The 14,653-nt window shown below is 40.8% G+C and overlaps 1 protein-coding gene across 6 annotated transcripts in view; it reads right to left on the minus strand.

Moving 5' to 3' along the window:
- INPP4B (inositol polyphosphate-4-phosphatase type II B) overlaps window positions 1-14,653 on the minus strand; it is a 698,485-nt gene that overhangs the window by 251,770 nt on the left and 432,062 nt on the right. For 4 of the 6 annotated variants that reach the window (XR_005776353.1, XM_040418490.1, XM_040418489.1 and 1 more), the window contains one exon: window positions 8,430-8,541. Coding sequence is in view for 5 of the 6 variants with exons in the window: in XM_040418490.1 (XP_040274424.1) it covers window positions 8,430-8,541 (112 nt within the window). In the remaining variant the exon portion in view is untranslated. Of the gene's footprint in view, window positions 1-8,429; window positions 8,542-8,667; window positions 8,753-9,630; window positions 9,687-14,653 lie in introns of those variants that run through there. The other 2 variants (XM_040418492.1, XM_040418493.1) reach the window with 2 other exon arrangements.

Consider the following 14,653-nt stretch of genomic DNA (forward strand, 5'->3'; position numbering starts at 1 on the left):
TGTATGCTAATTTTCTGGTGCAAATTATAATAAATGTATCCTGATGCCTTTGCCCAGCCACTCGCCATCCACTCCCTGTGCCACCACTTTTATGAAAAGTGCAAAGTGTGGTGAAACTCCCCCAAAATCATAAATCTTTGTGCAACTGGGGCTTGCATACAAAAGTTGCGACATTATTATGGTAATAATTATCCACATAGTTTTTTGTTAGTGTTTTTACCATTTTTGCTGTTTATGTTGCTGCCTTTTTGTACGTTTTTTGTTGTGTACTTTTTAAAAACTTTTTAATGTTCCCAAATGTTACTTTAAAGTCTATAACACGTTATGAAACAAGTTTTTCATGGTGTTTTTTGCTTTGTGTTTGTACATTTTCTTGACAAAGTGCAGAATGCTCTAGTTATTCCCTTTTTTGGGCCATTTTATGCTTAGGCATCTCTAAAGGGAGAGAAACCTAAGGTAGTAGGGAGGAATCGAGCAACTATAGACCAGTGAGGCTGACATCAATAGTAGGCAAATTAATGGAAACCCTATTAAAGGATAGGATTGTGGAACATCTAAAATCCCATGGATTGCAAGATGAAAAACAACATGGGTTTACTTCAGGGAGATCATGTCAAACAAATCTTATAGATTTTTTTGACTGGGTGACTAAAATAATAGACGGTGGAGGTGCAGTAGACATCGCATATCTAGATTTTAGTAAGGCTTTTGACACTGTCCCACATAGAAGACTTATCAATAAACTGCAGTCATTGAGCATGGACTCCCATATTGTTGAGTGGATTAGGCAGTGGCTGAGTGACAGACAGCAGAGGGTTGTAGTCAATGGAGAACATTCAAAACAAGGTCATGTTACCAGTGGGGTTCCACAGGGATCTGTACTGGGACCAATTTTGTTTAATATCTTCATAAGTGATATTGCAAAAGGCCTCGATGGTAAGGTTTGTCTTTTTGCTGATGACACAAAGATATGTAACAGGGTTGATGTTCCTGGAGGGAAACGCCAAATGGAAAAGGATTTAGGAAAACTAGAAGAATGGTCAGAACTCTGGCAACTCAAATTTAATGTGGATAAGTGCAAGATAATGCACCTGGGGCGTAAAAACCCAAGGGCAGAATATAGAATATTTGACACAGTCCTGGCCTCAGTATCTGAGGAAAGGGATTTAGGAGTAATTATTTCAGAAGACTTAAAGGTGGGAAGACAATGTAATAGGGCAGCACGAAATGCCAGCAGAATGCTTGGATGTATAGGGAGAGGTATAAGCAGTAGAAAGAGTGAAGTGCTTATGCCGCTGTACAGAACACTGGTGAGACCTCACTTGGAGTATTGTGCGCAGTACTGGAGGCCATATCTCCAGAAGGATATAGATACTCTAGAGAGAGTTCAGAGAAGAGCTACTAAACTAGTACATGGATTGCAGGATAAAACTTACCAGGAAAGGTTAAAGGACCTTAATATGTATAGCTTGGAAGAAAGAAGAGACAGAGGGGATATGATAGAAACTTTTAAATACATAAAGGGAATCAACTCGGTAAAGGAGGAGAGCATATTTAAAAGAAGAAAAACTACCACAAGAGGACACAGTTTTAAATTAGAGGGGCAAAGGTTTAAAAGTAATATAAGGAAGTATTACTTTACTGAGAGAGTAGTGGATGCATGGAATAGCCTTCCTGCAGAAGTGGTAGCTGCAAATACAGTGAAGGAGTTTAAGCATGCATGGGATAGGCATAAGGCTATCCTTCATATAAGATAGGGCCAGGGACTATTAATAGGATTAAGATATATTGGGCAGACTAGATGGGCCAAATGGTTCTTATCTGCCGACACATTCTATGTTTCTATGTTTAAAATGTTACAATAAAGAAAGTTGTTAATGAGATAAAAAATTTGTAATAATAGTAATTTAAGTAATACTAGTGGTGGTGGAAAAAATAATACAAGAAAGTGAGTAATTATATATAAATAGTGCTCATAAGCAGGAATAGCATTACATTAATGACACAGAAGTAATTGCTACTTATTGTGAAATAGAAATAGATATGCAGGGATAGGAGTAGATGCTACAGCCTCAGATCTATCTATCTATCTATCTATCTATCTCTCTAATATCAAATCAAATAAGCTTTATTGGCAGGACTAAATACATTTTAGCATTGCCAAAGCAAGTGGGAAATAATTGGGTAGGGTTGGAGGGTGGGGACACGTCCAGGGTGGGGATAAAGGAGTCCATGGTATATCAGGCTCCTCTCAGTATATGGCAGGCAGTAATATATTGTGCTGCTGTGGCCGCTGTGTTCTCCTTTCCCCCCAGCAGTATGGAGAGTGTCTCTTCCTCCTCCATCGAGATGAAATCTGGGCAGAGATCAGACAGTCTCCTGAAGCGTGTCTCCCTCACTGCTGAGTATTTGGGGCACCGCAGCAGGAAATGAGCCTCATCCTCCACAGCCTCCTGGTCGCAGTGCTGGCACAGTCTGCTCTCAATATCTATCTATCTATCTATCTATCTATCTATCTAATTAATATCTATCTAATATCTATCTAATTAATATCTATCTATCTATCTGAGTGGTAACACACTTAGCATTACACCAAAACACATTGTATCCATAGATAGTTCTACCTAAAAACATATACATCGCTTCTCGAATAGCTGTGTTCTGTATTACAACCTACCTAGAAGCATCTATTTTTGCACCTTGCATAATGAGTGAATATGAGATTTTTGAGATATTGCACATTGTTGTTATTTTAATTGTATCTTGTATATTTTAATTATATATTTTTGTTTTCATCTTTTCTGAAATAGAAACGAAGACTGGATAATCTCAGCCAGCTTGTCCATGGACTCCAGCTGCAGGATACACACATGTTCATGTTTTTTAGGGATATTAGTGTAGACATGGCGAGTAAAAAAGTTCCATACCAGACACTAACAATAAAATGCTTATTTTGAGCCCCTTTACTACAGTTTCTATATATACTGAAACATATAAGATTCTGTTGGCACCTGTGCTTTGCTTTCTTTACATCGCAGCAGTGTTGAGTGCAATATTGACTGGCATCGCTGATGCTGCCATGTAAAGAACGACTGTCGGGGAACAACATCAGACTCGATGTTGGAGCTACAGGGATTTAACATTTGATTAACTCCTGAACAGCTTCTCATTCAGAGCTGCCAGGAGAGGCTGAGCACACTGTTTGCAGTGCAAATATCATGTAATGGTACATCCGCAGTGCAAACTTAAAAAACACTAATGCAAATTTTAGATATGGTATGTCCTGCTAGACACTATAAATGGCATAGAAAACACCAGTTCTCTAAGCCATCTAGTTTGAATATCCTTATATTTATGACTGAACTAAATTTTACATATTTCACCGAATTTGGAGTGCTGCAGTTTTTCTATCTATCTATCTGGTACTATGTATGCATTTATCTATCCATACATTGTATCAATCTATCCATCCGTTCATCCTATCTCCTTCTCTCTCTATCCATATCTATTCTATCTATCTATCTGCAAACTTTAAAATAAAAAAAAGTGTTTTTTTTCTGCCACACACTATGAACGGCAGAGAAAATCCTCTGTTTTTGGACCATATAAAAGGTTACAGATGGATGGTGATAACAATGCTGCATGGCAGACCCCATTATTGCTACTACTGGGTGCAATCTCCATCTCCAGTTCACAAAATGCAGTTCAGCAGTTCTCACAATGCTGGAAGTAGCAACCCTATCACCTCCTGTTCTCACTCCTGAGGAGTGAGGTGCAGGGATGGATTGGCCATACACCATACAGGGAAATTTCCCGATGGGCCAGTGCCCATGGTCCATCCAAGGCCTCTTGATGGCTGCAGGCAAGCTACATAATGATCTGATACTCAACGGCCACAGGTGTCCTCCTGAAATCAACTGTATTAACGTCCTTATGATGGTGATACAGTTGAATATTGTGGTTGAGGTGGCAGTATTTTGTTCTGCACTATGGTATTTGGTTCTGCTGGGGCGGTATTTTGTGCTGCACTATGGTATTGCAGGCCTACTTCTGTTGTCCCTGCCTACTTGTTTTGTCCAGTCTTCTGTCAATTTGGACCCACCTACAACATGGGCCACTTTAAGTTCCCAATCTGCCCCTGGGGAGATGAGTAGACCTCAACAACCAGACCACAGGGGTGAAGGGCACACCTGATTAAAGGGACTACACAAAATAACAGAAGTAGTTCATTAATGGTTTTATGCTGCAATATATGTCACAATTTGTGGCTTTTTAAAGTGGCAAGAAAAGGGGCATGGTTTAGCATAGAGTGTGCTGCCTCCCATGGACTGTCAAATTTAGTATAATTTATGGCGGAAACCAGCATAAATTGTAGATGAAATCTATACCAAATCCTAGTTGGTGTGGATTTCAGTTTCTGGAGCATGGAAAGCCAGGAGATGTGCCAAATTTACTAAGATGCCTGAGCCTCTTAGTGACCACCCATATGTGTTTTTACTGACGTAAACAAAGTGGGTTTTAGCTAAACGGCTGGCTTTAATCAATCATTACATGTACTTAAAATGGTGTATTCAAAACTATAACTTGTCCTGCAAAAAATAAGACCTCCTACAAGTACATTTATGAAAAAACAAAAAAGTTCTAGCTCTTGGAATGCAATTTTAAAAAAATGTGCTTGGTCACTAAGGAGTTTAGGTTCGGTTCATCTTCAGCGCACTTTTTCTTTAAACAGGTATACGAAACGCCAATCTTAGTAATTCTCTCCCTAAGTGTTAAAGAGCAGTCACAAGTAATGAGGGAGAAGCACAGTGATGGTGACAGGGGGATGCAGATAGAGAAAAACTAAACGGCATCACAGAAAAACTGTACGAGGCAATGGGCAGACGGGGGTGAGCCAGGAAAGGTAGCAAAGGGAAAAGGGCTCTTATGCCTAGAGAGAGGAACAGTTAGCGCGCACGGGAAGGGGGGTGTATGTGTGTCTCTAAAGAGATATATGTGTTTTACATGGGCTGAGGCTTGTCTCTCTAGGGATCGATCTGCTAGTTTACACCATCACTTTGCCTCTTCATTTGTGACTACTTTATAGTCAGGAATTCTCTTTATCCATGTCTGTCAGACCCTAGCATATCGTCCATACTCTCTGATACTACTTCCTTAAAATCAGATTATTTACACTATAATCGTTTCATGTTTTATCAAAGCTTGATGAAAATGCGATGATTTTTGTCTTTATTTTTCTACTACGCAGATAATAGATGGCCATAGGGGCCACTGCTGGTGCAGTTTTCAATTCACACGTTCCAGTTTTCATACATACCGTAGTTTAGTCTGACACTCAAAATTGTATAAAGCAAATAGAAGTTGTCGTATTTATGTCTTAGATTAATGTGTAAATGCAGTTTAAACATGGAACCATATAAAATAGTATATCAGGGAGGCACATAAATAGAATATTCTTAAAATGTGTTTAATGTGGCAAGGATGAGACTGGCAAGCGCCCGACTGTATAGGGATGGTGCTCAGGGACTGAGGGTCCTCCCCCATCCCCCTTTTTCCCCTTAGGGGCGTTTAGGCAGCTGGCCCTGTCTCGGTAGCGGTTAAGTAGGTTGCAGATTAGGGTCATTAAGGGTTAATTCACTGGGGATCCTCCTTAGACAGGATGGGGGCGGTGCAGGAAATCCTGAAGGTCACATATACTTCCTCTCTGTTCTGGTCACTTCCTCTTGCAAGTGGAAGCAGATTGGGAGGCGGGTCGAGGTGCACAGTTCTGATCAGTTATGGATACTTGGTTATTCTGTTTTGTTTTTTCTATTCTTAAGAGCCCCTGCTGGGAGTCCAGCGGTTTTGGATATTGCTCCGATGATTACGGCTTTTGAGAGCTGCAAATTCTGGTCGAGTTTATGAAGTCACAGCTGGCGGCATTTGGATACAGCGGAGATATGGTGGTAGCAGAAGGTGTAACTGCCCGCTGGGAGTTCATAGGTTGGCAGACTGCTCTGATGATTATGGTTTAACTTGCCCGCTGGGAGTCCAGCCTTTGGCATACCGCTCCGATATTATGGTTTATTAAGGTGTGCCGCTTTAATAAAGAAGCTGTGGCCGATCACCACCCAGCAATAAAATGATACAGTTGTCGTGTCTTTTGTTATGGGTCGTCGAGGTTGGGTAAAGGGGCCAAGGGTGAGTTAAAGGTGGTACCCCCTCCTCTATTTCCCTGGATACCAGCAGTCCTGGCAGGTGCTGGATCATATAATCTGGATTATTGGACAGTCAAAGAAAAGTATTTAACGCACTTAGACATGGTTAGAAGCCGGTGTTCATGAGGAAACACATCCACACATGACTGACATGCTGCGGATTGGCCACTGTGGATTTTCATGCGGCAAATCCGCAGCCTTCTATAGTACCAGTAAAGTGGATGAGATTTCAAGAAATTTCATACACACTGTGTACAAAAAATGCAATATAAATAAAAGGGTCATACAGGTAGTATATATTGATGACCTATCCTCAGAATAGGTGATCAATATCAGATCGGCGGGGGACCAACCCCTCGCACTCCTGCCGATCAGCTGTAAGAGGAGACGGCACTCCATGCTTCATGTTCATTACACTGCCCTTCATCTCAGAAGTGCAGAGTAACTACAAGTACTCACTTTAATGGAGCGAGTACTTGTAATTATACTACGCCACCGCTACAGGGGAGACAACGCACAGTGTAATGAAGAGGAAGCAGCGCTCGTATGGAGCCCCGCCTCCTCTTCAAACAGCTGATCGGTGGGGTGCCAGGTGTCGGACCCCCACCGATCAGCTTTTAATGAGGACACAGTAACCAATATATACTACCTGCACAAACCCCTTTACCCTGCTATGCAGCATGTCAGTTAATACTGTAGTTTTCCTCTGCAGATTTCACCCTTTGCAGTGAGGAGGGTGAAGTCCACAGCCATTTCTGAGGCAAAAAACACACATAATACAGCTGCAGCAAAAAGCTGCATTTTCAAACAAGTGTGGACGTACCCTCAGAAAGAACTGTACACAGTGGCAGATTTCGTTACAACAAATCCATGGCAAGTCCACAGCAAAATCCTGATGCATAACACTCCTCCTCTATATTGGAAAAGATGAAATCTGTACTGGAAATCCACAGCAGAAATTGAAATGACCTACCAATTTAAAATCCTGCACCGCAGATCCGTTTCCATGCAGAAAATCCCTGCCATGTGTAGATGAGATGTGTAAAATCTCATCTATAAAATTGGTACTTTAATACATTATGGTTTTCCCATGGAAAATCTGCAGCATTTTCGCTACCACTCCACTCCATAGAATAGGCAATCAATGTATGTTCAAAGGGGTCATCTGGAATCCCTGCCAATGATTCAGTCAGCAAGTGCCATTTCACCTTCATAGTTTACATAGGCGCAGGGGGCGGGTCATCGGTACAGAGGGCCTGATTCTGCAGCTGGTCCCATATAAGTGTATAACCTTTTTATAAATAATTAAGGGAATGTGACATGCTGAATCTGAGTGATTCATGGAACTTACTCCAAACATAAGTTCCTGGGACCTAAAGCGATTGGTCTAAAGTTGATAAAAATTTATGATTTCAACCAAAAAATACTTTCATCAGTGGAAATTGAACAAAGAATGATCGATTTAGATGACTGATGACAGACCATTATTGTCTAAAAATAAGTAGGCAATATTTAATGTTTTCGCCCAACAGTCGAAATGCCTTTCATTCAAAGAAGGATTGTTCATGAATGAAAGATCTTTTTTTTTTTTAATGTTCCCAAAAAGATCTTTCGTCCATTGCACAGTTTCATTGAACAGGAGTCTGAATAATGTAATGACCAATATAGACTAAAATATGTATGACCTGTCTGTGAAATGACTGACTGTTTACCAGATTGTTCAACTGCTGTTCGACCATCAACCAACTTCTGTCTAATGTGTAGGCCACCTTAAAGGGGTTCTGTGGGAATAATTTAAAATGGCCACCAGTAGCCTGTCCTAGAATGTGAGCAGGACTGGTTGCCTCCACTTGCAGAGCTGCCTAAGGAGTGTGGGGGCATGGTCTCATTACACACTCCACTCCACTTGCATATACTACATAATGGTGAGTGTTCCTGTCAGACTGCTCAGCCATGATGGCATATCATAGGCAGGATCACATCATCTACTGTAAAGCAGTGCAATGTGTAGTGAGGCCCTGCCCCCTCACCCCCCCCCCTAGGCAGCTCTGCAAGTGGAGGCAACCAGTCCTGTCTAGGGTAGATTGCTGGCGGCCATTTTAAATAGTTCCCAGAGAACCCCTTTAAGGGACTCCAGCTTCATTTCTGTTTAGAACAAAAGTTTATTACATGTATTTGCTATTCAATCCAAGATACTTTCTAATGTCATTTGTGCTAGGTATTAATATCTACCTTTTGTCCTTGTGCATCTGTTGTGATGTGATCCGCCTCCCCATTCTGAATCTCCCCCATGTTCACCAGACTCACTTCAATTCTGCCAATTTTCTTTCCACCATTTAAGGTCCTGAAAAATAAAAAGTTAGACGTTGAAATATCTGGACAATTGTATGATTCGTCAGTGGTAAGTGTCAGTCACTGTCAAATAGCATTTCACGTGAACGTAAGGATTATCCTGCATAAAAAACCTGACCTTTATTCACTGATAAGTAGGTAAAGTAAGAGAAGGCGAACAAGGGAACCATATTACTTGTCCATTTCCAGAAATTGTATTCAGGTGTATGATTTTATCATGCTTATTAGATTATAGACGTGATCATTCTTTTCCCAGAAACATGGCTCCACCTAGTTCTGTCAACAGATATGGCTGCTATGATGAAATGGAACAATACGAACTGATCTAACTTGCTAGTCCTGCTTCAATCATGTCCTAGATAACCATGAGTCATGTAAGTTGTCATCATTCTACAAACCTATCAGACAAGCTGTACCAAAGAAGCTTTGTAGGGAACTTGTCAAGGGGAACATGGTGTCTGAGCTGCAGGCAGCATGTTATAGAGCAGGAGGAGCTGAGCAGATGGATATATAGTTTTATGGGAAAAGATTCAGCAGCACTTGTAATCTATTATTGGCAGTATTGTCAAGGATTTGCAGCCTTCTTTGTACATACAGCGATAACCGTCAACCAGTTGGTAAAGCTGATAAAATATTAGGCAGCTAATAAAAAATGTATTAACAAGGTAAATACTGAGTGCACTACAAGTACCTAGGAACCAAAAAAGTACAATGAATATATTAAATATGTAGGCTCTCAAGGTATATAGTACCACAAATAGGAAATTAAAAAAATAATTTATGAACTCCTACATGCATACAATGTACATAAAACATAATTAAAATAATATAACAAAATGATAAAAAATACCAGCAAGATGCCCTGCCACACTGTAATGAAGTTCCTTGTGTGATTCACACAGTCAGGTATATCTAACGCCCGATATAAGATTCATTAGCAGTGTCGTATTTGCAATAATGAAGAAACTAGTTGATACTGTCTGACAATAAATGTATCAAAATGGTTGTTTACTATACTGCAATATGTATGTCTGCAGCTGTCCACTTTAAAACTGCACACCGTCTCAAGACGGTAACTTACTGTGCCATGTCATGTGGATCTGCAGCGTCGTACAGTGAGTCTGTGCACCGAATGCAGCCTCGCCATCTCATAATTGACTATGAATGGGTGTGCCAGTTCCCAAGTTTTCCTTGATACTGGCTTGACGCTATAAGATGTGTTCAGACATACTGGCTGAATAGTTTAGTTCCACACTAATGGCAACTGATTGGTGTCCACAAAATGGACAAGAATAGGACATAGAAATTAATGGGTCTGTGTGCGATCCACAAAAAATGCAACTCGGATGCAGACCCAAAATATGGTTGTGTGTATGAGGCCTTAAATAAACCAAAATTCATTTTCATAAAAGCGGTGCTTCATTGTACAATCATAACTGTGAAGAAACAAGTCTTTTTTGGGCTTTCCTAATGTCTCTTTTAGCCATATTATTCTCTGTTTCAGCTGCACGGATAGATGCATTTAACTCAGAAGCAGGGGGCAGATCCCTTCTGTAAAATCTGCCAGCACTGTACTGCTGTGACGTCTTTTCCCTTACTTCTCACTATGTTTGTTTTCTTCAAGGAAGCTTAGATGCTAAGGAGGGAGAGATCAGACTTACAGACATACAGGAGCTTCTCTGCTTTTCAGAAAGCAGAGAAGAAGCAGTTATTTTATCAAGCTCATGATCTCCGCTAGCTCTGGCACACCCACATTTCCTACAAATTAGGTGGAAGTAAGAGCCCTGATGGCTATGACTTTACAGCTTTTTTTCAGGTGGATGCAGGCATATTTTGTAAATTAAGTGATTTAGAAATTTGCTAGGGGCACCATTCTCTATTAAATGAAATGAAATTGTGTGACAGTACAGTAACTCTTATCAGCACAGTAGTATCAATACAATATATTACTGTATGAGTTGGAATAATAAATGCATTATACTATGGTATATTATATGTAGAGAAAGCATATTGAGAAAATCTATTAGTATCACAATGTTACATCATCAGCTGCAGTTATTTATTTCATCCTATTTGTATCGTAGCCATCTGCTGAAGGTCACCACTGAGCTGATTGCATGCAGGGCATGGGACTTTAATTTCACACTCTACATACAGCTTGTACTCGGCATATTCTGGGTTTCAAGATTTATCCACAATCTCAGTTTCTAGGAACTGGGAAAGAAATATATAGCTATATGCTGTTTTATAAAATCAGAGAGAAAGGAAATGAAATCACTGCAGTCCATAGGCATAGCAGAATAAACACATCACACAAGAAATACAGAATACATGAGCACATTTGATTGCGGGAGATATGAATGTATTTTCTTGGCAATTTAGTAAAACCTTATCATACATTAAAATCTACATATTTACTAAAATATGGAGATGTTGACAAAAACATCCAATCAGCTACTGCAGGTATTTCTCCAAAAGCATGGCTTCTAGTTGAGAATACCATACATAAGTCATCAAAAGGAGCATTTCCTAAAGATAAACTTCACCTTATGAAATCAGGCAGGGAGAGGTACATTAGAGACCTCATGGTCCTCTATGGGAATCCTATTCCAACCATGTTTCTGAGGCCTTACAGAAACATGTTTTCCTTCGCATTTATTATTTTCAGCAAATTAATTAAAAGTGAATAGATTGGCTACAGGTGCCTGAGTCCCCAGAGCGTCCAAGAGCACATTTGTATACGTAGTGTGAAAGCATGTCAAGCATATCCATAGGTCTTCATTTACCCAAAAGAGTCCTATTGACCTCCACTGGTATACGTTGGTATACCTTATTTTGCTTTATAGAATAGCGTATTTAACCTCGCTATTTTTCTACTGACATATCCATTAAAGGGGTTTTCCAGGATATTCATACTGATCATCAATATGAGATTGCCAGGTAGTTCCCACCGCCGCGAAGCAAAATCCCTCGTGCTTCGTGGTAGCAAATCGATTTAACCAGAAACAGTGCAAAAAAAAAAAAACTTACCTGCTCCATCTTGCTTGAAGATCTCAGCTGAAATCCTGCGTGCAGTGACGTATGATGTCACCACGCCAACGTGATGACGTAATCTCGGCCTTCTGAGATTTCGTGACAGCTCTTCAAGCAAGATGGCGACGGCTGGCCCGTCGCAAGCAAATGGAGCAGGCAAGTATGATTTTTTTTTTTTACATTTTACACCATGTTATGTATATCAGATGCCACGAGGGGTACAATGATGGGGGAGGCGCAATTGCCGTTCTGTCATTGCACCCACTACCTACAAAGAAATTCACTTTGTGGCAAAGTAATTCAACTGAATACCTACACAGCGGCATCTGTCTGAAGCATGCAGTGGAAAATCCCCCCTGGTTTTTACAAAAATAAAAAAAGAGTGCACAATAGTGTCTGGTTTGGCTATAATCCTAAATAATGTTTCAAGGCTTGTTTTGAAAGGTTGATCACTGAGTATAGGGTAGCTGCATTCCAAAAGATGGCACTAGAAGCACAGCTTCCTCTTTTCTTTGGGAAAGACCACTAACCTTCGGACCATTTTTAATTGACAGATCGCCAGGCAAACACAGCCATTGGTTGTTGGACCAAAGGAACTTTAACTGAGTTTCTAGTTAACTTTAAGGTATTAGCAACATTTACCCTAATATATGAGTACAGCTATTTCTGCTTCATTAGATTTGTGTGCATGCCATAAATTAATGTCTACCTGCATCAACAGTAGTTATAATGCCCTTCTGTATTGCCCCCAGTAGGTATTATTCACTCTGTAGTACCCCAGTAGTAAAAGTGTCCCCTGTAGTGCCCCAGTAGTTATAATACCCTTCTGTAGTGCCCCCAATAAGTATAATGCACCCGGTAGTACCCCAGTAGTCATAGTGCCCCCTGTAGTACCCCAGTACTTATAATATGCCCAGTAGTGCCCCCTATAGTTATATGGGCCCCACATAGTGCCCTTAGTAGGTAAATGCCCCTTCAGTGCAACCAGTATTTACAGAGCCCTCCACACACACACACACACACACACATTGTGCCCCAGTATGTGTATTTCCAATTTAGTGCCCCCAGTACTTACAGATCCACCCCACACACAGGCACATCCATTTTGTGCCCTCAGTATTTACAGAGCCCCCAATGTCATCAAAAATAAAAATACTCACATGACTTGATGCAGCTGTATGCAATGCAAGCCACATACCTCTTCCAGCCTGCAGCCTGAGTAGCCTGCTTCTGGACTCAGGTGGTCGCACTGAGGTCATCACATTGTCAGAACCTGGCACATTGGCACCAGGGGCTGATCAAGAACTGTGAGCATGATATAAATCTTATATGTCTACTGCAACTGGGTGAGGGAGGCTAAAATAGGGAGATTCCTTGTAAAATCATAACTGGGTGGGTGGAGGCAAGACACCTCCCCTCATGAATACAGTGCACGTTGCGTATATGTAACTTCAATGCCCATGTAGTGAATGGGGTAATACTGTGACAAATTCTGCTACCTTTAAGAGGGAATCTGCAATCATGGAAATCCCCTACCTCCAAAACTAATACAATGGCTAAAATGATTCATTCCAAATGTTATTTTTATCTTCTCACTAGAATTTCCTTGCCTTGCAGCCAAACCAGCAAAGGAGCTTCAGCACACAGATCCTTTGTGAGCCGACTGTGGGGAAATAACAGAGACTACTTAGATAAAAGTTACATATTCAAACTTTTCTCACTTTTCCACTACATTAGTTTGCAGGGGGAAAACATAATGGCAATTCCTTTTAAGAGCTGAAAGCACGTAACTGCTGGATGAGTATGGCGAGTATCAAAAAAGCTTGATCAAGGATAAATATACATGCAATTGAAGCAAGGATTCATTAACCCTTTAATGATTGTCCTTAAAAGGCTTATTGGTGGTCACTAAAGGACCTTAGGCTAAGCCACTGCCTTTTTATGGTGTTCTAGTCTTCCGTGCAGCGGAAAACAGGAGTTTGCCTCTCGCATGACAGCCAGGCTCCTGCTCTAATGGCCTGCAGGTCTGTCCACAGTTTATGCCTTAGGCTGTGCCAGAGGTGCAGCCTAATAGAGTGCCTGAGAGTTCATTACTAATAGTGTTGAGCACGAATATTAGAAAAGCAAATTTTTATCTCGAATATCTTCACTTCGAGAATTCAGAATATAGTGCTATATATTAGTTATATCGAATATTCGTTATTTTTTCCATCTGAACACACGATTCCTCCCTGCTTCTTGCTTGTGGGCAAATGAGTCATTGGCCCACAAGCAACTTAAGCAGGAAGGAATCATGTTTTCATAAGGGAAAAAAATTGACGAATATTCTAAAAAACAAATATATATCACTATATTCAATATACAGGGTGGGCCATTTATATGGATACACCTTAATAAAATGGGAATGGTTGGTGATATTAACTTCCTGTTTGTGGCACATTAGTATATGTGAGGGGGGAAATTTTTCAAGATGGGTGGTGACCATGGCGGCCATTTTGAAGTCGGCCATTTTGAATCCAACTTTAGTTTTTTTTCAATAGGAAGAGGGTCATGTGACACATCAAACTTATTGGGAATTTCACAAGAAAAAGTCTAAGGGGGTCAGATCGGGAGACCTTGGGGGCCATTCAACTGGCCCACGACGACCAATCCACTTTCCAGGAAACTGTTCATCTAGGAATGCTCGGACCTGACACCCATAATGTGGTGGTGCACCATCTTGCTGGAAAAACTCAGGGAACATGCCAGCTAGATGAACAGTTTCCTGGAAAGTGGATTGGTTGTCGTGGGCCAGTTGAATGGCCCCCAAGGTCTCCCGATCTGACCCCCTTAGACTTTTATCTTTGAGGTCATCTGAAGCCAATTGTCTATGCTGTGAAGATACGAGATGTGCAGCACCTGAAACTACGGATACTGGAAGCCTGTGCTGGCATTTCTCCTGTGGTGTTGCTATCAGTGTGTGAAGAGTGGGAGAAAAGGGTTGCATTGACAATCCAACACAATGGGCAGCACATTGAACACATTTTATAAGTGGTCAGAAACTTGTAAATAACTCATGAAAGAATAAAGTT

This window comes from Bufo bufo, chromosome 2 (assembly GCF_905171765.1).
Source record: "Bufo bufo chromosome 2, aBufBuf1.1, whole genome shotgun sequence".
Lineage (NCBI taxonomy): Eukaryota > Metazoa > Chordata > Amphibia > Anura > Bufonidae > Bufo > Bufo bufo.